Below are 24,391 nucleotides of genomic sequence, written 5' to 3'. Positions count from 1 at the left end.
GATGGGGAAGGACTGGAGGTAGTGACAGATTTTATTTTCCGCAGATGGGGACTGCAGCCATGAAATCAAAAGACGCTTGCTCCTGGGGAGGAAAGCTATGGCAAATCTGGACAGCATCCTAAAAAGCAGAGACATCACCCTGTCAACACAAGTGTGTACAGTCAAGGCTGTGATTTTTCCCCGGTGCAATGGATGGCTGTGAAGGTTGGACCATAAGAAAGGCTGAGCGCCAAAGAATGGAGGCCTTTGAACTCCGGTGCTGGAGAAGACTCCTGCATTGAGTCCCTTGGACTGCAAGGCGATCCAACCGATCCGTCCTAGAGGAGATCAACCCTGACTGCTCTTTAGAAGGCCAGATCCTGAAGAGGAAACTCAAAGGCTTTGGCCACCTGATGAGAAGGAAGGACTCCCTGGAGAAGAGCCTCATGCTGGGAACGATGGAGGGCAGAAGAAGAAGGGGCCCTCATCAGAGCCTTCCCCAGACTCCAGGACTGATCCATGTTCCTCCCCAACCTCCTCTCTCTCTGAATCACTAGTCATAAACATTATTAACCCCTTCTACTGCACCCTTCCTTTGGTTGAAGTTGGAAGGCCATAAAATGGACCCACGAGGAAACCATCACAAACTTAATTGCAGAAAGAATTTATTTGCTCTTTGCAAAACACCAATAAGACCAAACAACTGGTAGTAAATGGAAATACACCATGTGGCAGAGTTGAGTTTCCACCTGGAACTTCTTAAATCAAAGCAAAACAAGCCAACCCCAATAAGGCAGGTGAACTTGTAACAGCAGCCAAAAGTTTAAAACTGCAATTGTGGGATTTTTTTTCCCCTTTTTGCAGGCAGCTCAAATTCTTCTTTTTAAATTAGGAATGCAATATGAAACAGATCCCTTTTCTTTCTTTTTTTTGGGGGGGGGGGGGAACAAGTCACCTTTTGTGACGCCGGTTGGCAACTGACCCTTTCGTGGATATTTGGAGAGAACTATTTGAACTTCGTACTCTTAATTTTTCTTAAAAACTCAGAACTAAGGGAAGGGGCTTTAAATTCTCCGCTTCTATTCCCAGGAGTTCCATCTGACAAAACAAATAACACACGCTTGCTCTAAAACTACAGTTATTGGACTTTGCAACAGATGTGAGTTTCTGCAGGAGCTTTAAAAGGATGAAATATTATCACCGCATATATTTGGCCCGTTCTACGTACAGCATCTATGATAATAGATGACTTTGTGGCTGAAGGTCCTTCCCTATTTGGCCTCCAGTTGGCTGTGGGGTAGACCATTTCCAGAAAATCAAATCCTTGAAGACACGCCAAACGGATTTAAAAGTTAAAGTGAAATTGTTGTTTTTTTTATTTTGCTCTATGCTAATTAATTTACTTTTTATATGGAGGCTGTTTTGTAATATTCAGCCTTCTAATGCAGCGGAAGATTGACGCACCAGGAGTTTTAGTAGCCAAATTATACACTCCAATATGTATATACATATATGGATTTTAAAATAGGACAATGGCATCCCAGCATATCGAAGTGACAGAACTGTAAAATTTCCTCCCTTAAGGAACAAACACAACATTTAACAGCTTGCTGCAGTTGTATAGGACAATGGCGCACTAACAAAAATCATCTCTATTTTGCTTTTCAATCCCAGGAAGTGTCCTAAATCCAAAAGAGTTGTCATTGCGCGTAATATAACCTATGTGGCTCTTGTTTCTATAACACGGCGGGGGTTTTTTCCCCAACAGAACTAGAATTGTTGAGTTGCGTAACAAAATTAATTTGCAAACTGGTTGTCAAGAGACTCACCTTCCCGAGGGAACTTGGTTCAGGGCGAGATGGAATCCAACCGGATTCCAACTCAGTAGAACTAACCAAACGAATCCAACCCATTTTTTTACAGAAAATCTGCCAATCCTGAGCCAAGCTTACATCTTTGTTCCCTAAGAAACATTAAAAGGATGACATCGTGGAAAAAAAACAACCCAATAATTATTTTTTGATTCCCCACCATATTTTTTTTAAGGACATGGAGACGAGAAAGACTTATATTTTGCCCGATGTTCATCAATGTCCTTTTTAGTTTCTTTGATACGACTAAAGATTTCCTTGAAGAGAAGTTTATATTCGGGAAAAGCATTGGAAGAGAAGTTGGCTGAATCAGCAGTCGGGGAACTGGGTTCCCTAAGACCACCGTCCAGGGGTATGCTCCCACCGTGGACATCTTTGGGACGCTGTCTTGAGGTCTGCACAGCCTTGTGGTCCAGCAATTCTTTGTCCGTTTGGCACTTCTGCAGAAGTTCCTCGTACTTGACCTTCAAGGCGTTGTATTGGGCGTCCACCTCATTGAGTAGGGAGACGCCCCGTTGCTTGACCGCCTCCGCCCTCCTGATGCAGGTCTCTTCGTGGCCTTTGAAGAGGTCTTCGCCCACCGCGCTGCCAAGAAAGCTCTCGCTGCTGCTTCTTTTGAGGGACCTCTTCTCCAGCTCAGGAAGGATGAAGCACATCCCGTCCCAAGGACCGTGGCTGAGTTCTTTCTCTAAGGGGCCTTTGAGGGAAATGAAAAAAGATTCTGGGGGCAGTTGCTCCATCCTGTTCGGACAGGGGCTTCCAGAATTAAAGAGCTGCTTCATTTCGGCCACTTCCGTCTCCAGTTCCTCGGCTCTCGCCTGGTACAGATGGATGTCCACCAGCCGTTGCTCCAGATCTGTGTTTTCCTTCAGCAGAAAGCTGTATTCTTCTTCCATAGACAACCGCTTTCCTTTCTCCACGTGGAGCTGGGTTTGCAAGAGATTCACCACCTTCTTCAAATTCTGGTTTTCCTCTTCTACGGGGCTTAGTTGACTATCCATTGAGATAATCTTTTCTGCAAATATGTGATCATAGACAAAATACCTAGGTGTACACAGAAAGAGAGAAAGAAAATGCTTAGTGTGTTTTTTGAGTATGTCTAATTTGATGAAAAGAAGGACTAGGGGGGACACGATAGCAGGGTTCCAATATCTCAGGGGCTGCCCCAAGAAGAGGGAGTCAAGCTATTTTCCAAAGCACCTGAGGGCCGGACAAGAAGCAATGGGTGGAAACTAACCAAGGAGGGAAGCAACTTAGAACTCCCCGAGTCCCTTTGGGGAGAGGGGGCGGTATAAAAATCGAAATAAAGGTAAAGGTAACTGAGGAGAAATTGCCTGACAGAACAATTAATCAGTGGAACAGAAGTTGCCTCCAGAAGTTGTGAATGCTCCAACACTGGAAGTCTTTAAGAAGATGTTGGATATCCATTTGTCTGAAGTGGTGTAGGGTTTCCTGCCTAGGCAGGGGGTTGGACTAGAAGACTTCCAAGGTCCCTTCCAACTCTATATTAGAGATATTAGTTTAGCATTTTAAACACCAATTTTCAAATCAAAGTAGGCTATGGCATCCTTGTATGAAAATAAACCATTGGGAATTTTTGGGGGGAATGTGGCATGCAATCTGTTTTAATTTTCAACGTCCCCCATACTGCGACTTGGTGAGTTTGCGACTTACTTGCGGAGATCGTAGAGTTCTTTCAGGCATGGAAAACTCTGGACCGATTTGGGCTGCTCGTGTCTTTCGTAATTGACGTGGCTTTGCCCAGAGGCCTTCAACTCTTCCACTTGCCTCTGCAGTTCATCGATGTGAGTCTGGAGGTTTTCAATGGTCTCCGTGAGACTAAAAGGAAAGTTTAGAAAGCACATGAACCAGCATGGATAGAGCTGTCCAATTCCTTCAGGTATCTGAGATGGTTGCACTTGCTCAAAATATAGTTTGATGTTCTCCTGACAGACCTCTCAAAGTAAAGTTTAATGTTCTGATTTGGGCCTCTCAAAAGTAAAGTTTAATGTTCTCCTGACTTGGATCTCTCAAAGTATAATTTAATGTCCTCCAGATTTGGGCCTCTCAAAGTAAAGTTTAATGTTCTCCTGATTTGGGCCTGTTCTCCTGACTTGGACCTTGGCTGAATCCCACTGCTGCATAAATCCTTTTTTTTAAAGAATAGAATAAAATAGAATGCTTTATTGGTCATTTCCAGTGACCTTGTAACTTTGAAGAGGTGGTTGTAAGTCGAAAAGGACCCTCAACGTTGCAAAATTTACAAAAGATTGAACCCTTTTACAATCTGCAGTTGTTGGATCTGATAAAAACTCGTCACGGCCTTGCTGTCCGATTCGTTTCTCGTCCTGCATCGGATGAAGTAGCTGCAGCTCATGAAAACTCAGGCCTCCTAACACAATTTGGTCCTCAGAAAATGGGCCTCCCCCAGATTTTCAGGGCGGGGGAAGAAAAGGAACTTCATGGGGATGGGGGAGGAAGCACACCAGCCTACAATCCATTCCACCAACTCAAGGTCCTGCTTAGATAGATAATCTTTTGATAAAACCGGACAAGGTCCGTGATGAATTTATTTATAATAACCTGGCAGATAAGGGGAAATTATACAGCCGGCAGCCAACTTAATTACCTTCCTATCTTTTGCTGGGAGGCCCTGCTGTCCGCGACCAGTTTTTGATTCGTATCTTCTAGTTCTCTCGCCGTGACGTCCAATTGCTCGTAGACTTTGGCGTGCTGATCGTTCATTTGGCGTAAAAGATCCACCTGCTTGGTAAGATACTGCCGAATGAAAACAGATACAGGCATTAAACCAACCTCTCGGGGGCAACTTTCATCGTTTCAAACACAGAGAGTTATCTTTATTTTAGGACTCGGGGCATCCTCCTCCTCTTTTAACGACCCCGTAATCCCTTGCAGGATGGAGGCTGGGCAACTAAATTGAGCTGAGTGTTTAGTGGCCGAATGCTTTACCTGTCGCCAATGCGGAGTTTCCCCCCCCCCCCCAGCAGAAACATTCTCAGTGTGCCGAGAGAGAGAAATATCTGCCTCTACCTAGGGTCGAACTCACGGCCTTAAGTCTAGAACGGACAATATTTAGTCACTGCTGAAATTCAACCTTAGTTGACGAATTATACGAGTTCCAGTGAAACGTATTTGGGGAGCATTTCCAGTGTTTGCTTTCCAAAACAAAGTAAACCCCATGATAACACAATACTACGTATTGACTCGGTCCTGATGCTCTCCACTTTAACAAATCTTGGGGCAAACATGGTTTGCTGGCCTGCCTCACCGTACTTCCACATCATAACAGCAAACATACAGAGCTGAAGTGGGATACGTAATTCGATTTTATAGGGCAGTCTTCAATCACCTCTATTTCCTGCAGTTGCTCCTGGTTGGTGGAGTACATCTGCTGCAGAGAGGACTCCAGTTCTGTGTTCCGGTCCAAAAGGGTCTTCCCCAGCTCAGCAGCCAGATGAAGATCTATGACAAATTGTGGGTAAGACTTTATTTAATGCACCAACTCATGTTAAGTAATGTATAAGCATGAAAAACAATCAAGCACAATATAATTTGTAGAGCAGCGACGGCGAGCTTGGTGCCAAAAAGGGGGCCCTTCTCACGTGGGCGCAGGCTTTGTGTATGCGCGCAGATTCATCTAGGCCGCAACCAGAAAGAGGAAAATGAACTTTGTGGTTTCCGGCACGCGCATGCGCCCCAGCAAGTCTTCGAGTAACTGCCGCGCAATCAGCTGGCCAGCACACATGCTCACACACACCCCAAAAATGGAAGACCAGCTCTTCCGCTTCCCTGCACTGCCGTATGCACGCCAGCTGATCGTCACATGCGCAAGCGCGCCAGAAACCTGGAAGAGGAATGGGCAACATCGCGTGTGCCAGGCGCCGTGTGCCACGGTTCTAGAGGAATAAAGGTTCGCTTCATTCGTGGAGATTAATGGCACATTTCAGAATCTGTATAGCTCGTACTTTTTTGGTGCTAGATATCACAAGTTGCTTTATTATCTGAAGCTTAATCTGTGCTTCTTACTTTGCCCTGCAGCGTCTCATGGAACTGTGAAAAGGTGCAGAGTGAGCGAAGTCCTTGCAGGGTAGATTTCGAAATTGTATTCAATTAACCAAAAACTAACGACGAGGTAAAATTAGCAGCCCCAACGAACAAGATAACATTTTATTCGAGTATCCCTTAAAAACACAGGGTTTCAAACACACCGCTGGCCTAAGTGTTTGGTGTTAAAATGCTGGCTTGATCCCAGGGAATGCAAGTTATTTTTAAACTGGCCAACTTTGCTGGGATTAAGTTGGTACAAGTTTCATCACGCAAAGAATTGGCAGGTTGCAAAAAAAAAAAGAAAAAAGGGGATGCTAAGACTTAAGGAGCTTAAAGTCTTTTCCCATTACCTGTATAACATGCAAAAAAAACCTTTTGCTGTTAACAATATTTTGATTGACCAGTGGCGAAATTCATTCCAAAGGTTGTCGTGCTGACAAATAGTACAATTTCTGGGGGAAACTAAACACCCCAGAACGGCTGTAGCACCTCAACACGTCTCTATGATTCATTTTAAGTTCTCCATTTGTTCTGTTTTGGTTAAACTTTTGCACTTAAATGTTGTTGGTTTTTTTTTGCAAGTTAAATGTTTTGAAAAGAAGCTGGCTGAGGCTACAAAAACTGCTACAACTTTGACAATTTGAAATAGAAAAATATATATATACTGTACGCTGACTGGAAACCAAACAAAGGACATCAAAACTTAAAAACGCACTGATGTGTTGTAGTTTTTCTACTGCACTTCTCGGTGTAAAAATTCTAGGGAACATATTCATAAAATGTCAGAGACCTCAAACCTCAAAGGACAATTTCCTCCTCTTCAGTGTCTACAAGCTATGGCTCTTGATCGTAGAAGTACGTAGAAGAAACGATTGCTGATGCTTTTTGCAAAACATTCGAGCTAGAATTTGGTGTAATCTTTTCTGACAATCAGTGTGGCTAAGACGCTGAGCTTGTCTTTTAGAAAGGTAAGCAGTTTCGCGGTTCAAATCCCCAGCGCTGCCTAACGGAGTGAGCTCCCACGACTTGTCCCAGCTTCTGCCAACCTAGCAGTTCGAAAGCACGTAAAAAATGCGAGGTGAAAAATAGGAACCACCTTTGGCGGGAAGGAAACAGCGTTCCGTGAGCCTTTGGTGTTGAGTTATGCCGGCCACACGGCCACGGAGACATCTTCGGACAGCGCTGGCTCTTCGGCTTTGAAATGGAGATGAGCACCGCCCCCTAGAGTCAGGAACAGCTATCACATAAGTGCAAGGGGAACCTTTACCTTTCCTTTCTAATTGTCAGGAACACAAATGGTGACATTTGGCCAGGCTTAATAGTTCAAAGGCTATCAATAACTTCCACGTGAGTATAATATTCTATGATCTGTCTCGAGCAACATTCAAAGTTTATAAACTACATTTTTTCCCCATCAAATTATCAAAGGAAGGACAAAGTCTTCAAATTACAACAATTCATTGAGCAACCGTTCAGCGTTACAGGGTCACTGAAGAAAGTGACCTACGACAGTTCTCAGAAAACATGTTGCCCACGGTCACGCCATTAACGGTGGTTGTGAACAGGCGTGTATTTGCAATGTCCCGGCGTCATGCAATCCCCACTTGTGACTTTCCTGTCAATGAGGGAAGCCAGATTTACTTAACGACCGCAAGATTCAGTTAATTGCAGAGATTCGCTTAGCAACCGTGGCCAAAAAAAAAATGATTGTTTCAATTGGGTGCAATTCATTTAATAATGCCTTGCTTAGCGATGGAAATTCTGGTCACAGGTTGAGGACTGTATTTGATGAGATCCCTTTCCCCAGTCTGATTCTCCCCTGGATGTATTCAAGTTCTAGATTTACTAAAGGAATGGGTTAGTCAAGAGCTCCATACTACGCAGATGCACCTGGTAGCAGAAATCTATTTTCCCATGTTTTCTTTGGCATTGCACCTAGTTTCAAAGCAACTATTCCAATTCCAGTGAGGCATTGCTAGTATCTTTGATCATTAATTGCAAAGCCGTGGAAAAGTCCCTTAAGTCCACTTCTACTACTACAAAAAGCATGCACCTATGTATTCCAAAATGTACTATAGACTGAAGTTGTGTATCTCCCTTCCAACGCATCGCTTGTGCTAAAGTCTTCAGAACCTACTTCGGATGAAACATTCCCGGCGGAGAATATTGAAGCTAAAATTAGCTGCATCTCTTAGTATTTTCCCCAGAGTGTATCAATTTGAAGTTCAATTGGAAGTACTCAGCAAAATCACATGGTGACCTTGAGTGGATAACTAGCAAGAGAATTCACCTTCTCATTATCTTACGATGTCTGTAGCTTGGAGGTCGCGAAGCACCGAGCAAGAAATTTTGAAATTTGAGAGACACTCAGAAATACACCTTCCTTCCTTCTTTCACTACCGACGGCCCTCGACTTACGACCACAATTGGGCCCCAACATTTCGGTTGTTAAAGCGAGACACTTGTTGAGGGAATTTTGCACGGTTTTACCACCTTGCTTGCCACAGTTGTTAAGCAAATCACTGCAGCTGTTAAGTTAGTAACACGGTTGTTAAATGAATCTGGCTTCCCACTTTGACTCTGCTTGTCAGGAAGTCACAAACGGGGGGTGGGGGGAGGGAAATCACATGATACTGTGCAACCGTCATAAATATGAGTCCATTGCCAGGCATTTGAATTTTGATTATGTAACAGTTCGGCAGTTTGAATCCCTAGTGCTGCGTCACAGAGTGAGCTCCCGTGACTTGTCCCAGCTTCTGCCAACCTAGCAGTTCGAAAGCACGTAAAAAATGCGAGTAGAAAAATAAGAACCACCTTTGGTGGGAAGGGAACAGCGTTCCGTGCGCCTTCGGCATCGAATCATGCCAGCCACATGACCACGGAGATGTCTTCGGACAGCGCTGGCTCTTCGACTTTGAAACAGAGATGAGCACCACCCCCTAGAGTCGGGAACAACTAGCACGTATGTGCGAGGGGAACCTTTACCTTTAACCACGCAGATGCTTCAATGGTCATAAGTGTGAAAAACAACCGTAAGTCACTTTGTTCATTGCTGTTGCAACTTTGAATGTTCACTAAACGAACTGCTGTAAGTCAAGTATTACCTGTACCGCACGAAAAATAATCAGTTTGAAATATCTTGTAAAGCCATAAGTATATGGCCTGCTATCAGGTCTGGAAAATTAATCATAAATGCCACAGTCCAATATTAAACAGCGTGAACCGTCTGGAACAATTAGGCCAAAGTTCAGAGTACAATAAAAGAAAATAGGTTTGCAATATGTTAGTTGTTGTGAAGGGAAACTGTGTGCATGATTGTTGATAAATTTCTACCTCTCAGGTAATATAATCATCTAGCTGAGTATGCAATTTATTTAGATGTTGCAACCGATGCTATATTTCTAACTGGCCATTTTAAGCAACAGAATAGTCCCAATGGTTTATTATGAATTTGTCTTGGTTTAAAAAAGATATGCCTTTTCCACATTTTGAAACTGACCTAAAACTGACTTAAAATGACAGGATGTGACCGCAGAGGCATTTTCATTGCATCCAAAGCCAAGAAATCAGGGCTGTGATTCAGAATTTAAAAACCCAGTGCCATACAACATTTTGGAAAATAAAAATCTTGGATTAAATGAATGTATGTCTCATATATTGCATCATCAATCAAGAGAGTCAGGAAAAGGGAAAAGTTTGAGTCCTATTGGAAGAAAGTCCTTTGTGTACAGCATTTCATAAACAAAGTATGATCTCAAATTAAAGCTATGCGCCTTTTAAATGTGCAGGCTTTTAGAAATGCTAAAAGTGAAGGAGATATGTTTCCACATCAGCTTTTATTACACCTTTGAAGGACAGGTAAAAATATTTCCTTTCCAAAATATTTCAATATTTTTCCAACATCCAAAAGCAGACAGGCGTCTGATAATACAGAAAAGCAAAAATGTAATTTTTTGACTCCTTAGGTAAAGGTAAAGGTTCCCCTCGCACATATGTGCTAGTCGTTCCTGACTCTAGGGGGCGGTGGTCATCTCCGTTTCAAAGCCGAAGAGCCAGCGCTGTCCAAAGACGTCTCCGTGGTCATGTGGCCGGCATAACTCAATGCCGAAGGAGCACGGAATGCTGTTCCCTTCCCACCAAAGGTGGTTCCTATTTTTCTACTTGCATTTTTTATGTGCTTTCGAACTCTAGGTTGGCAGAAGCTGGGACAAGTCGCGGGAGCTCACTCCATTACGCGGTGCTAGGGATTCGAACTGCCAAACAGCTGACCTTTCGGATCGACAAGTTCAGTGTCTCTGCCACTTCTATTAGCCCTTCTATTATCCCATACGATAATACAATAAAAAATAATTGGTCCTTAAACGGAACTAAATACAGAGTTGTGAGTATCATAATAAAAACACTTTTTAAAAAATCTGCACACAACGTGTCTCTGGACTTCACACCCAAATCCTATGCACCATTGGAGCAATTTTATAGCACACCCAAACCGAGTTGTTTGGAAAGCTCTAAATTCTAGAATAAATTTCCCCTCTCCCCCTCCAATCCTATGGAACGTGCGATAACCCTCATTGTAAATTTAAAAATCAGTCGTAAAACATGTCTATGGAGATTCTCAATCATGCAGGTCGTGGCTGAAGAACAGAAACGAAGAAGCTTTTTGGATGAGAAGTGAAACATTTCTCATCCAAAGGAGGGGAAAAAAAACAAGGAAGTCCAGTAATAAGACACCTTTATTTTTATTTTATTTATTTTGCATTGCTTATTTGCCAATTAATTTAGAATCGGAATGTTGTACCCGCCCTAAACTCAAATTCTCTTTGCGTATCTGCGCTAAACTGTGGGAATATCCCCAAAATGTTGTCTGCTACAGCATCCTACCTGTCAACGACTACTTCAGCTTCAACCTCAATAATACACGGGCAAGCAATCGATAACAAACGCAAGGTAAACCGCTCCAAACTCGATTGCAGAAAGTACGACTTCAGCAACAGAGTGGTCAACGCCTGGAATGCTCTACCTGACTCCGTTGTTACGTCCTCAAACCCCCCAAAACTTTAACCTTAAACTGTCTACCGTTGACCTCACCCCATTCCTAAGAGGTCTGTAAGGGGGCTCTCCCCACTTATTTGTACCCATTTCCTGTGTTCGCGTCCATGTTTATACTTATACCTCTTATCTCGCGCATGTTTGACAAACTACGTAAGTAAAATAAGTAAAAGCTAAAAGTTCACTGATCTGCAGCTTTCCCGAAGCCTAACCTTTTCTTTTGGAAACTGCCTTTAGCTCTATTACTCCCAAGCAAGGATTAATACTCTGCCTGAACTTCGGATTTAGTTTCCAAATTAAACACAGCAAGGAATCAGGCTTAGCCACGTTTAATTGCATTTAAAAGTCTTTCCTGGAGGCTTTCGAAGAACATTACCTTCAAGGGCAACGTTTTTCAACCTCAGCAACTTTTAAGAAGGGCTGGAATTCAACTCCCAGAATTCCTCTGCTGGGGAATTCTGGGAGTTGAAGTCCACCCGTTTTAATGTTGCTGAGGTCTGGGGGGGGGGGGGGTTCCACACCCACATTTCTTTATTTAAAGCCCCGTTTATTTTCCCAAGCTCTTTCTATTCTTCCCCAGCCTCCCGTCCTTGTTCTCCACCAATTTATACATCCATCATTTGTCCTTAAAGGGGCTTCCCAGCTATGCCCCTCCTCTATTCATTGTCCTCCTCCCCCCCCCGCCCCACTTTTGGGCCCCCTCCCTGCCATTCTCCTTTTGACTCATTCAAGCTCTTTCGAGGTTCGCCTTCCCCCTCTTTCTCCATGGTGAAATGCCTTTTGATAAGGCGGAGGTGCCATTTGGTGTGTTCCCCCACCCCCTTAGAGCGTTATTCTGATAGGAATAATAGAGGAGGTGATGAGGTGGAGGAACAAAGCAGGGCAGGACAGATGCGGAAGGGAGGAAGGAGAGAAAGAAATGGAGAAGGGTGGGTGGTGGAAGAAAGGAGAGAAGGAAGGGAGAAGGGTGACGGAGGGAAGAAAGGAAAGTGAAAAGGAAGGAGGAGGGTGATAGCTGAAAGGAAGGGGAGAAGGAAGAGGAGAAGGGTGACTGACGGTGGGAAAAAAGGAAGGTGAGAGGAAGAAGGAAAGGGGGAAGAGTGATGGAAGGAAGAAAGGACAGAAGGAAGGGAGAAGGGTGACGGAGGGAAGAAAGGAAAGTGAAAAGCAAGAAAGGGTGATAGAAGAAAGGAAGATGAGAAGGATGATTGACGGAGGGAAGAAAGGAAGGAGAGGAGGAAGGGTGATAGAAGAAAGGAAGAAGAGAAGGGAGAAGGGTGATGGAGGGAAGAAAGGAAGTAAGAAGGAGGAAGGGTGATAGAAGAATGGAAGAAGAGAAGGGTGGTGGAGGGAAGAAAGAAAGGAGGAGGAAGGGTGATAGAAGAAAGGAAAGTGAGAAGAAAGAAGGAAACAGGGAGGGGTGATGGAAAGAAGGAAGAAAGGAATAGTCCGGCTGGGGATGATGGGATTCCTTTCAGCACAATGGGAGTGGGGATGGGGGCAAGGACAGATGGGCAGCATTAACCAATCAAAGATGAGGGAGAGAGAGGATGCTTGCACAGGTGAGCAGGAAGAATTAAAAGACAAAGCCATTGTCCTAAGGAAGGACGAGGGATGGAAGGGGCTGAGAACCCCCTCCCCCCAATTAAGGAGGCAAAGGTGACCCCTGCCAGCTCTGAGCCCGCATGTTGCAACTACTCAACCCATCCAGCTGGGGAGGATGGAGACTGAGGTAGAGAGGAGGCAGAGAACTAACTCTCTGCAGCTGGAATCTACCCCACCCACCCGCTCTCCTTCGGATTAGTCAGGGGGTGATGGGAGCGGGGGTCCCTTGGCTGGCGGAGCGCACTGGGGATGATGGGGAGCTTTTCCATAAAGGACAACAGGGATAATAGGTGTTGGAGTTCCACCCTACAGCCTCCCCTCCCCCAAAAGACTAGAGGATGTTGGCTAGAAGGTAGAGTTGCATCGGGTGGGGACAATGGGGAGTGTAGTCTGAAGCTTGAACGTAGCGCACAGAGAGAAATGGGAGGGGGGAGGATAATAGGCACTGGAGTTCCAAACCCTCTGCCACAGCCACAGAAGATGGTGGGGCTGGGTTAGTTGGGGATAATGGGGAGTGTAGTCCAGGACTTGAACTCAAGAGAGGACAGGGAAGGATAATAGGTCCAGGACTTGAACTCAGATGGGAAGGGGGAGGCTCTGGAGTCCTTGCCCCCACCCCCACCCCGCAAGCCAAAGAGAACATTGGCTAGAAGGTGGGAGTTGGGCTGGTTGGGGATAATAGGCAGTGTAGTCCAGGGCTTGAGCTCAGCAAGGAGAGGAGATGGAAAGGATGTTGGCTAGAAGCTGCGTCGGTTGGGGATAACGGAGAGTGTAGTCCAGGGCTTGAACTCAGCGAGGACAGGAGATGGGAAGGGAGAGGATAATGGGCGCTGGAGTCCCGTCCTCTCCCCCCCCCCCATAGAGAACATTGTTTAGAAGGTGAGGTTGGGGATCATAGGCAGTGTAGTCCGGGGGCTTCAGTTCAGAAAAGGAGAGGAGACGCGGGAGGATAAGAAACGCCGTAAGTCCCAACCGCCGAAGAGATGGGGGCTGCGTCTGCTGGGGATAATGGGGCGTGTAGTCCAAGGGAACAGAAGCAAGTCCCGGCGCCCGGACGGCTCACCTTGCTGCAGGTCCTGCTGGTCGTACCACGGCTCATCCTCGCGGATCTCGAACTCCTCCACCAGGCTGTCGGTGAGCATCGCGCTGCCGCCGCCTCTGCCACCGCTCACCGTCCGTGCGGGCGCCGGGCTGCGCGCCGCCTTTAAAGCCGCCCCCGAGCGCTTCCGAGCGCCTCCGGACGCTACCGAACGCGCCGCCCCGCCCCTCCCGCGGGGCTCAGGGGGCGTGTCCATCAGGCTTGGAGAGGCAACGTGGCAAGGACGCCGGGCGCGATTCAAAACCAGGAACCCACGCCGGCGGCAGCCAATCAGCGCCCGTCCTCCGCCGGCTGGCCCGGGCCGCTCCGACCAATGGCGAGCAGAGAGCTCCCGCTGCGGCCAATGGCAAAGAGGTTTGAGAGGGGAGGGGGTGGGGGGAAGAAGACCCGCCCTCCGAGCTTTTCTGTGCTGCCCGAGGCTGGAGTGCGGGTCAGTGCGGCGTCGCCTGGAGGGAGGGAGGAAGGGGGGGCGGTCGCCGTTGCTAGGCGGTCGCCGTTGCTAGGCGACGCGAGGGGTCGGTTGCTAAGGGGAACGAATGGCGGGTCCCGTCGCCTTGAAAGCAGCTGCGGGCAGGACACGGGCAGGGTGGTCGTGGGAAGGGTGACGGGAGAGGGGGAAGGAAGTAGGCGGGTTGGTCTGGTGGGGGGGATTTCCCCCCCAGCCCGGACGGAGAATGGCGTTCCTATCTGGCAGCAAACGGGGGTCCAAATGGAAAAGGTCCCGCTGCTCCTAATTCCTCTTAATATATTGACTATTAATTAGAATGGCGTACATAGTCTGAAATAATTATATAGGCTGTCCTGCTTGAGCAGGGGGTGGGTGGGGTGGACTAGAGGACCTCCAGGGTCCCTTCCAACTCTGTTGTCTATGGAGATTCTCCGCCATAGTTAATATATAGCCTTCATTGTCATTGTACAATCATGCATACAGCGAAATTGGTTTTAGCCTCAACTGGTGCAATCCATGACAAAAAAAAATGCAAACAACATAAATAGCATAAAGAATAATCCCTATGCAAGTAATTAGATGGGGGGAAAGAAAGGAAAAGAGTGATTGGGGTTGTGTTTTAAGAGTCTGACAGCCCAAGGATAGAAAGGATTTTTAAACCTATTTGTTCAGCTGGCTATGCTCTGATGTCTTCCGCCCGATGGTAGAAAGTGCAAAGAGACACTGAGCATCTCTGAGCATCTCCCTGACTCTGCTAAAGCAGCGAGGGTCTTCTCCAGCACCAGAGTTCAAAGGCCTCCATTCTTTGGCGCTCAACCTTCCTTATGGTCCAACTTTCACAGCCATTCGTTGCAACTGGGAAAACCGTTGACTGGACGCACTTTTGTTGGCAGGGTGATGTCTCTGCTTTTTAGGATGCTCTCTAGCTTTGCCATACCTTTCCTCCCCAGGAGCAAGCATCTTTTGATTTCTTGGCTGCAGTCCCCATCTACGGAAAATCAAAATCTGTCGCTACCTCCCTTTCTTCTCCATCTATTTGCCAGGAATTGAGAGGGCCGGATGCTATGGTCTTAGTTTTCTTAATGTTGAGTTTGAAGCCAACGTGAAGAGGCTCTTTAGTTCCTCTTCGCTTTCTGCCATTAGAGTGGCTCAAACGTCCTTTATTATCCAGTCTTTAAATGGGGGGGGGCTGTTTGGTGCCCTTTTACAGCATCAAAGGGGCATTTGTGTTTGAAAACATGAAGCAAGCCTTTAGTCTTGTAGAAATCTTGCATTGATTGGACAAGGCACTATGAATATAGCGATGAAAATATATGAGAAGGGAAACGTGCCATATAATAGATGTTATTGTGCTAGGCGCCAAGATGTGGGATCGGACCATGGATGGGAGGTGGACTCCCACGCAGTCAACAACCCCTGATTCCTGCTAAATATTCTGCATATTGCATACCGTTCATTCTTTAATCTTACTCCAGGCATTAATTGCATCAATCTTGGGATTCCTTTGAAATAAATATTACTAAAGGGCAGCGTTGCTCTCTCTGATTAACCAATTTTTAGCTTGCTTTTGTAACATATTGTACAAATTGGTGGATTAACTTTCTCCTTTTACAGGGGTTTTGTAGTGTTGTTGAATTGTAAATTTTTTATTTGGTATATACAGTGGATTGTGGTCCATATCTTGGTTTGTTGTTATTAGTTGTGAAGTTGTGTCCGACCCAATGTGACCCCATGGACAACGTTCCTCCAAGCCTTCCTGTCCTCTACCATCCTCTGGAGTCCATTTAATCTCATGCTGACTGCTTCGGTGACTCCATCCAGCCACCTCCTTCTCTGTCGTCCCCTTCTTCTTTTGCCCTCCATCGTTCCCAGCATGAGGCTCTTCTCCAGGGAGTCCTTCTTCCTTCTCATTAGGTGGTGAGTTTCCTCTTCAGGATCTGGCCTTCTCAAGAGCAGTCAGGGTGGATCTCCTCTAAGACTGACCGGTTGGATCGCCTTGCAGTCCAAGGGACTCAATGCAGGAGTCTTCTCCATCACCATCGTTCAAAGCCCACCATTCTTTGGCGCTCAGCCTTCCTTATGGTCCAACTTTCACAGCCACCCATTGCAACTGGGAAAACCACAGCCTTGACTAGACACACTTACGTTGACAGGATGATGTCTCTGCTTTTTAGGATGCTGTCCAGATATGCCGTAGCTTTCCTCCCCAGGAGCAAGCGTCTTTTATTAAATATCTTGGTTTATTAAAATTAAAATTTAAAAAAAAAACGTAGGTGAAAAGGGAGGGGCAGGCTCTTTTGTGCTTCTTCTGTGTTATCTCAGTTGGAAGGCAAGAGATGTCCTCCCCCCCCCCTCCAGATGGATCTGTAAACGTCTATGAGGCTCTTATTTTCTGTTGTTAAATCTTGTCCAATTGCTAAGCCCTGGATCAATGTAGGTGAGAAAACGTTGCCCTCTAGTGGTTCATGTGAATTATATCCTAATTAAAATAAGATTTATATTCTCTGTCAGTATTTAGCTTTGTTCAGGCAGGCACGCTGTTGTCCTTTTAACTCATTTAATCAACGGTTTTACGCGCTAGCTGAGGACGAAATGTTCTGATCTATAACACTCAGTTTTGGCCCTGTATTAAAATCTTGTGCAACACTCGCCATCTTATTCTAGCTTTTATTTATATATTCTTTATTTATGGCATATAAGTCACCCATCCTTTGTTCTTTTCATTGGCTGCGTTCACACACATTGGCCAAAATCCAATGTACTTTGGCTTGTTCTTTTTCGTTTTTATACATGCAAATGATAAACAAATCCTTTCTCAATTTATTCGTTATCAAAATGCACAGCCCTTCTAAAAATATATTAATTGCTTCCCCACAGAGAAAGAAACACACCCTGTGCAGTTGATAATCACAAATTAATTTCTTTTAAACAATTCAGCACAGTGCATTAGATAATGCAAAACTTTTTTTCCCATACTAAACTCATCAGATTAACGAGATCAGGTCATTCTGTTTTGAATTGCCACCTATAACAGACTTACCACTTTGTGAAAACAATGAAAGACTTGTATCAAAGTGGTTTACAAATCAAAAAGCCTAAAACTGCTGTTTTAAATATTTGGTATTAAATTAACCTTTTTATTGTTACCCAAGAACAATGTTTCTGTAATAATTGCAGGAACTGGGTATGTTTAGCTTAAGAGAAAGAAGGACTAGGGGAGACATGATAGCATTGTTCCAATATCTCAGGGGTTGCCACAAAGAAGAGGGAGTCAAACTATTCTCCAAAGCACCTGAGGGTAGAACAAGAAGCAATGGGTGGAAACTAATCAAGGAGAGAAGCAACTTAGAACTGAGGAGAAATTTCCTGACAGTTAGAACAATTAATCAGTGGAACAGAAGTTGCCTCTAGAAGTTGTGAATGCCCCAACACTGGAAGTCTTTAAGAAGATGTTGGATAGCTATTTGTCTGAAACGGTATAGGGTTTCCTGCCTAAGTAGAGGGTTGGACTAGAAGACCTCCAAGGTCTCTTCCAACTCTGCCATTGTATTGTATTGTATTATTGTATAATTTTGTCCCATTACAAGCTTACTTTCGTTTTATTCTTTAGTGTGATGTTCGTGTTAGGTTTTAATCATCTACTGATTGCCTCTAAGCACTGTTAAATATTGCACAAAAATTTCTTAAATTCCACAAAATTCCACAATTGTGCTTGAAACTGAGGCGCTTCACCCTTAAACCTCTTAAGTTCGGATTCCAGCTGCACGTAGATTTTAAAAAAATTAGAAAGCATACTCCGGGCTGCGCCATGAGAAAAGCTATATATACTTATTTTTTCCCCCCCAATGGCTATTATTCTTTGTGTTCCACAGGGAAGAAGAAAAATACTACAGCAGAAAAATGAAGACCTTTTTAGGACTTCACCCTAATGCTTTTGCCTACTCAATGACCACCTTAGGCGCTGGAATGATGAACAGCATCTTCAATTTCTATTATGTGAAACTCTTTTTAAACAAGTACAAGATCTCAGAAGCGGCATTCCATCAAGGGCAGGTAACCGTAAATAGTATGGATGTAGCTCAGCCGCCCGTTCAATTCTGGAGCCGACTGGAAGTCTGGTTCCCCCACCATAGAGTCTCCTCCTAGTGCAGCGTCCTTTTTCCCTTGCTCACCGGATGTCCGGTTCCCCCCCACCATAGAGTCTCCTCCTAGTGCAGCGTCCTTTTTCCCTTGCTCACCGGATGTCCGGTTCCCCCCCACCATAGAGTCTCCTCCTAGCGCGGCATCCTTTTTCCTCTACATGTCCTAATCGAAATCCCTATCAATTGTGTAAGCTGCCTGGTGACAGGGAGCCGCAGCAGAGGGATGAAAGAGCCACATGCGGCTCCAGGGCGGCGGGTTGCTGACCCCTGATGTAGCTGTTTATACTTTGTTTCAAAGCATTTTTACTGCGCACCCAAAATGAACAGCTTCCCATGAGACATATTAAACAAAGGGAGCCATAGATGATTGTCATTAGTAAAAAAATTCCTTCTGTAATGCTGCTGGTTTGCAGTTCAGCAGGACACTTGACTTTTTTGAGAGTAATTGTGATATTCAGATAGTCCTCAACTTAGGACCGTAATAGAGCCTGGCGTTACAACTGTAAGTCATGCCAGTCATTAAGCGAGTTACCCTGTCCCCGTGCCCGATTTTACTAGCTTTTTGGCAGCGTTCCTTAAACGAATGCTGCAGTCATAAATGTGAGCCCATTGTCCACTATGGGCACATTTTTACTGAAAGCCGGACGTTTTCCTCCAAACTGTTGTAAAACAGGGTCACTGACCACGGGACACTGCAAATGGCCTGTAAATGCAGCTGTGTTGCCAAGGGCCCAAAATGCAGTCACATGACCATAGGTGTCAAGGGGGGGCGGGTGGACGACCACCACAACTTTGGATTCAGATCATGGCCCCTTTTTCAGGTAGGTCGTAAATTAGTTAATTAGTTACGAAGTTCATTTGCTGCCCCTCTCGCGTCAAACGACTCTGGGCAGCTTAACAGCACAAAACATATTTTTTTTTAAAAAAAATTAAAATCATCAAATACAAAATGACAAAGCAGATAAATTAAGTTAGAACTAAGCTACCGATCGTAAATCAAGGATTGCCTGTATGGGGCATTTGTTCCTCCCTTTTGAAGGAAGCCTGGCTCAGAACAGAATTCTTGGGTTTTGTTGCGTTCCCGGTCTTGCTTGCTGAAGAAAACCTGACCTGTCCCCCTTTGGTTCCTAGGTTGTTTTCATGATCTGGAATGCCATCAACGACCCTCTTTTCGGGTACCTTCAGGACAACTCTCAGGTGCCTTGCTGCTCCCGCCGTCAGTTTTCGATTCTGTACGGCGCCCCCTTGTACGCCTTGGCTTTCCTCCTCCCGTGGTTTCCTTGGAAGCAGTACGAGGAAGGCGACTGGCTCTGCGGCCTGCACCTGATTGTGGCCTTGTGCGCCTTTGACGGGCTGCTCACCTTCGTCTTGCTGGCGCAATGCGCCCTTTTCGCCGAAATCTCCACCCGGCACGAGAGTCGCCTCCAGCTGATTAAGTACAATCAGGTGGCCAGCTTGGTTGGCTCGACCAGCATCCTGTTCTGTGGTTTGATCTCGGCCAACATGGAGCGCTTCGCCTACTTCCAGACCTTCGTGGTGCTCGTGGCAGTCATCGCAACAGCGTGCATGTCCTACACGGGCTTCTACAGCACAACTCAGTACGAGCAGCGGGAACCGTTGATGGAAGGGTCTGATCCAGAAAAGGCCCCCTCCCTCTCTTGGTCTTCGGTATTCTCGTTGACCCGCCAGATCTTGACTCAGAAAAACTTCCTGCTTTTTGTCATCATGAACTTTTTCCAAGTCTTCCACTTAGCCTTCTGCAACAATTTCATGATGATCTTTGCAGATAATCTCATCCCGAACGGAGTCCTTTCCTCCTCTGTCAGAAGTTTTATGTATGGGGCAGGTTTCATTTGTCCTCAGGTAGGCAGGAAACTGTGTGCTCTTTTTGTCATTTCCCCCCCAAAAAATATGAGTCCTAACATATTTTAAGTCCTCTTTCTTGCTAGGAAAAGTTAGGGAAGATCTTGGAGAAAAATATGATCCAGGAACATGGTTATAGAAACGGCTTGTACATACTGTTGTGTAAAATCAAAAAGTTGGAGTTGTGATGTTGTTGCCTTTGTCTGTGCCAAAGAGAATCGGAAGTTGGTGCCTTTTTTTTCTTTTTTTCCTCACATTACGCTATACCCCCTCTTTTTTTCCTTGCTCCCTTCTTACTTTTCCATGTAATTGTTTTTCTTTCTATTTTATACTTCGATAAACAAAAAGTTTCAGCTTGAGAAAAATATGATCCAGGATCACAGATCAGGCACTACTGAGTTTATCTAAAATTGCCTGACTTTTACATACAGTCATACTTTGGTACTCAACTGCTTTGAAACACAATGAATTTGGTACTCAATGCATTTTGAGGTGACAATTTTGTCCCAGTACTCATTGTTTGATACTCGACTCACAAACTAAAACAGGCTGTTGGCTGCCGACTCACTACATTGTTCCTTAGGGTAAAAATGTGTTTAGTATTCATCATTTTTGGTACTCATCAAACCTCCTGGAAATAATTGATGAGTACCAAGTTACCACTGTATCTGATTTAATTAATGAAGGAGGGTTTTTTCCCCACCTGTTCCCAGCGTATGTATAGTACGCATACACCCGTAAAATATTCCGCATACTTGTTTTGAACGCAGCATGTATGTCAGAATATAATGAATAGTTTCCAAAAAGCATTTTTGTGGAAATTTTGTTTTCTGTTTTGATAACTCCATCATGACAAGAAAATAGGATTTGAGAGTCACCCCTTCAGATACAGCACCAGGTGGTTTCTTTCCCCATTTTTTACCTTTTAAAGAAAAGTTTACATGCAATTCAACTTTGGCGTTAATGTAATTCTTTCTCTCTCTCTTTTTTTTATTCCTGTTCTGTTTCAGTGTCTTGTGCTCCTCAGTCACACGTTGTTAGTGAAATTTGGTTATTACAAGATTGTCTTGTTTTCTTTCTACCTGGAAGGAACGGCCGCAATTCTCATGCTGGCTCTGGGTCGAGAATATTACCATTTCCTGGCTATTTATCTCACTGTCAACATGTAAGTAACTGTTCGCCATCAATTTTAGGAGCTGAAAGATATTGCTGGCCGTTGTAGGCTGCCAAAATGGGGGAGACCAAGAAGATGTACTTTTATGATCATAGACAAACTTGACTTCTCGTGGGGCAATATTCACCAGATTATTTTCTTCCTTCAGGGTGATGGTTCAAGCCTCCTTCAGTCTGTTTAATCTACCCTTGGCCGATATCGTGGATGCCGATTTAAAGAAACATAAGCGAAAGTGAGTACTGAGCTCCCAGCTTTGATCATAAATGGAGCAATGGGTACCCTTGCCTTTCTGTCTGTGCATATAGTTCATGAACTGGAATAGACATGGTAACGAGGTCAGCCAATGTATAGGCATAACAATTAAGTCAGCCAATGAGCGCTGTTCGGGAGCTGAAACAGTTTGGAGCCTGGGCGTGGCTTAGGTCAACTGATATGTATAAATATAAGTTGTGTGCTCATTTTATTTGTCCTTCTTTCAATATGTCCTTCTTTTATACTCCTGTTAACTGTCCTTCTGTTCATTGTTCTTCTGTGATTATGCTTCTGATTCTGAGAATTGCATGGGTATTGTATATATTCTTCAGTGGTGGGATTCAGAAATTTTTACTGTGGGCGTGGCTTGGTGGGTGCGGCATGGCTTGGTGGGCGTGACAGGGGAAGGATACTGAAAAATCCCCATTCCCTCCCAATCAGCTGGGACTCAGGAGGCAGAGAATAGATGGGGGCGAGGCCAGTCAGAAGTGGTATTTACGGGTTCTCCGAACTACTCACAATTTTCGCTACCGGTTCTCCAGAACTGGTCAGAACCTGCTGAATCCCTCCTCAGAGTCTTCTACATAAAGAGAAGTTAATGAATCCTGCTGAATCAGTCACCTGTGTGTGCTTTCTGGATTTGATTGCTGCAACAAACTCTGACACTTTCTGATTTAACACGTGGATGTTAAACGCTAAGCTGTTTCCAATATTATGTCAGATAAAAACCCTGGTCTCTTTCTTCATTTCAGATCTCCGCTCTCGTCAATGGTCTTTGGAACCAACGCTCTCTTCACAAAACCAGCTCAGTCCTTAGCCCCTATGCTTGTGGTTTCTGTACTAAATCAATTTGGCTACGCAGATCTGAATAGTAAAACCGTCCATCCTGACTCCAGGTAAGTGGCTGATTGTTATTAAAGTGAACCCCATGTATCTGCCTAAAGGAGTTTAAAGTTCTACAGGTGGTCCTCGGCTTATGACCACAGCTTAAGACCACTGGTTTAAGCAAACCTGCCCCCCCCCCTTCCTTCCCCATTAACTTGCTGGAAGCTGTTTGGGAAAGCAGTATGGTGATCACATGCCAATTGCCTGAATTTTGACCATGGGGATGCTGTGACGGTCATAAGAGGAAGGACCTTTTTTTTTCCCCCAGCACCGCTGTAGCTGCAAATAGTCTTTAAGTGAGTTAAGGACTACCTACGTAGGTTTTTTTACACACATAGTTTGACTCTTGATTTACATTAGGACCCAGATTGTTGGGGACAACACGCTGGCTCTGTAAACGGTTTAGAGAGGGCTGTAAAGCGGTATATAAGTTTGTGTGCTATTGCTACTAGACTCTGTGTTTGATGAAAACGGATCTTAATTCTGCCTGCAATGATCAATCAGTATTAAAGGTGACAGACAACTTTTTGGTTTCACTGGCAAAAGATGAGCATAGCTTGAGTTGGGTTGCCTGGGTAATCAGGATATGAAATCAATAAGGAAATGGGGTTTGTGTGTGTGTGATTTTTCTGAATAATAATAAACAAGATGTCGCTTAGGAAGCTGGGTTCCAAATGCGAATATAGACAGCAGGATCATTCTGAAGGATGGGAAATAAATTAGCACAGGACAGGCGGTAGCGATGCTTGGTTCTAGAAACTCGGTGGAAAATTGTGAAATGTTTTCTCCTAGTCTGTACTTAGGTCTCCACGATGCCATGTTCTACATGATTTGCCTAGTGCCACTTTGCATTGCGGCCATACAAATCCTGACCTGGACTCCTTTTTCCATCCAGAATACTCACCTGACACCCATACTATGAACTGTATCAAGGTGAGCATTGCTGAACGGTCTTCGATTTGACAGGTGTCCATGGCTTTTCCTGGATTTTCCTAACTCTCTGAACGAGCCAATCAAATGCAGCCTGTGCCATTTCGTGATCCTCTGTAGTTTTAAATCTTATCATTCTTTGTTATGAAGTAGGAATCTTTTTTTCTAAGTTCCATTGATATACCAAGTAAATGGAGACAAATTAAACCTTGCAAGTAAATCGGGTGCCTACTCTTTTAAGTTTCTGTCTCACCTTAACACGCAAGGGATAAATAAAATGCCTACATACCACCTATTAAGACCCAAAAAAGGGGAGATGATAAATGAACTCAGGATGGGACATCTAAACACCATACCACCATGAATGGTTTTTGGAAGGTTGAAGGAAATACGGAGGGCTGCATAACTAGGAAAACCAAGTGTGACAATATCATAGAAGCTCTTGCTTTCTAGAGAGACCATCAATACTGGTATACTTATGTACGAAAGAGCAGTGATGATTTGGCATACCACAGTGTAGTTTTCAGTGGTGGCCAAGGGGAAACTAGCAGTACATGGTGGAAAAATCGAAGTGAAGGACAGACATTTTTGCAGGAACCTGATGTAAAGGCTTGATAGCAGGAGAAAAACTGTTCTCTTGGAACTTTTTCTCAAGCTGTCAAGCTTAATGTTGAGTTTCTAGGGTGATAGGAAATATATATATATTAGGAATATAGGCCTTGAATGTCTTTTAAGTGCCATGCCGATAATCTTGGTGTTTACTTGTATATCATCCGATGTCTGCATTTTGTTTTAGCCGATGATTTTTTTCTGCCTTATTAATTTGGGATTTCTTTCTATAAAGGTCTTCCGTTTTTACTTTTTTCAATAGTATTTGTAATGAATGGAAAACAAATGTTACTTGACAGGGTGAAGTCTGAATTGCAACCAAAATAAATCGTACTAACCTTTGCCCAGTGGATTATTGTGTCATTTATTCTTGTAATGCATATATGCAAGCCAACTCTTTTGCCCCCCCCCCCTCCT

The 24,391-nt window shown here is 44.6% G+C and overlaps 2 protein-coding genes across 3 annotated transcripts; one reads left to right on the top strand and one right to left on the bottom strand.

Moving 5' to 3' along the window:
* Positions 1-627: 627 nt before the first annotated feature.
* CDR2 (cerebellar degeneration related protein 2) lies at positions 628-13,872 on the bottom strand. The gene is made up of 5 exons (XM_081965991.1): positions 13,636-13,872; positions 5,221-5,333; positions 4,480-4,628; positions 3,525-3,689; positions 628-2,894 (listed from the first exon to the last, which is right to left on the bottom strand). Exons 1-5 carry the CDS (start codon positions 13,865-13,867, stop codon positions 2,021-2,023), a joined length of 1,533 nt encoding a protein of 510 aa, XP_081822117.1. The 5' UTR covers positions 13,868-13,872; the 3' UTR covers positions 628-2,020.
* Positions 13,873-14,031: 159 nt separating this feature from the next.
* LOC309398785 (transmembrane protein 180-like) lies at positions 14,032-24,324 on the top strand. 2 transcript variants are annotated; one of them, XM_081965993.1, is made up of 7 exons: positions 14,032-14,101; positions 17,992-18,172; positions 19,393-20,124; positions 21,135-21,289; positions 21,447-21,530; positions 22,303-22,446; positions 23,228-24,324. In XM_081965993.1, exons 2-7 carry the CDS (start codon positions 18,020-18,022, stop codon positions 23,355-23,357), a joined length of 1,398 nt encoding a protein of 465 aa, XP_081822119.1. In that variant the 5' UTR covers positions 14,032-14,101; positions 17,992-18,019; the 3' UTR covers positions 23,358-24,324. The 2 variants fall into 2 exon arrangements, with proteins under 2 accessions (XP_081822119.1, XP_081822118.1); XM_081965992.1 differs by lacking the exon at positions 14,032-14,101 and adding an exon at positions 14,293-14,389.
* Positions 24,325-24,391: the final 67 nt, after the last annotated feature.

This window comes from Natrix helvetica (genome assembly GCF_964273705.1).
Source record: "Natrix helvetica genome assembly, chromosome: 13".
Classification (NCBI taxonomy): Eukaryota; Metazoa; Chordata; class Lepidosauria; order Squamata; family Natricidae; genus Natrix; species Natrix helvetica.
The sequence above is the reverse complement of the archived record's forward strand: the minus strand, read 5'-3'. Positions and strand labels throughout refer to the sequence as shown.

Excerpts from the sequence above, each read along its gene's own strand:
- CDR2 (XM_081965991.1), bottom strand. The coding sequence starts at position 13,867 with ATGGACACGCCCCCTGAGCCCCGCGGGAGGGGCGGGGCGGCGCGTTCG. Across the intron at positions 5,334-13,635 it reads CCAGCAGGACCTGCAGCAAG|ATCTTCATCTGGCTGCTGAG; the intron begins GTGAGCCGTCCG and ends AATTTGTCATAG. Across the intron at positions 2,895-3,524 it reads GAACTCTACGATCTCCGCAA|GTATTTTGTCTATGATCACA; the intron begins GTAAGTCGCAAA and ends GTGTACACCTAG.
- LOC309398785 (XM_081965992.1), top strand. The coding sequence starts at position 14,346 with ATGGCGTTCCTATCTGGCAGCAAACGGGGGTCCAAATGGAAAAG. Across the intron at positions 14,390-17,991 it reads CGGGGGTCCAAATGGAAAAG|GGAAGAAGAAAAATACTACA; the intron begins GTCCCGCTGCTC and ends TGTGTTCCACAG. Across the intron at positions 22,447-23,227 it reads ACCGTCCATCCTGACTCCAG|TCTGTACTTAGGTCTCCACG; the intron begins GTAAGTGGCTGA and ends GTTTTCTCCTAG.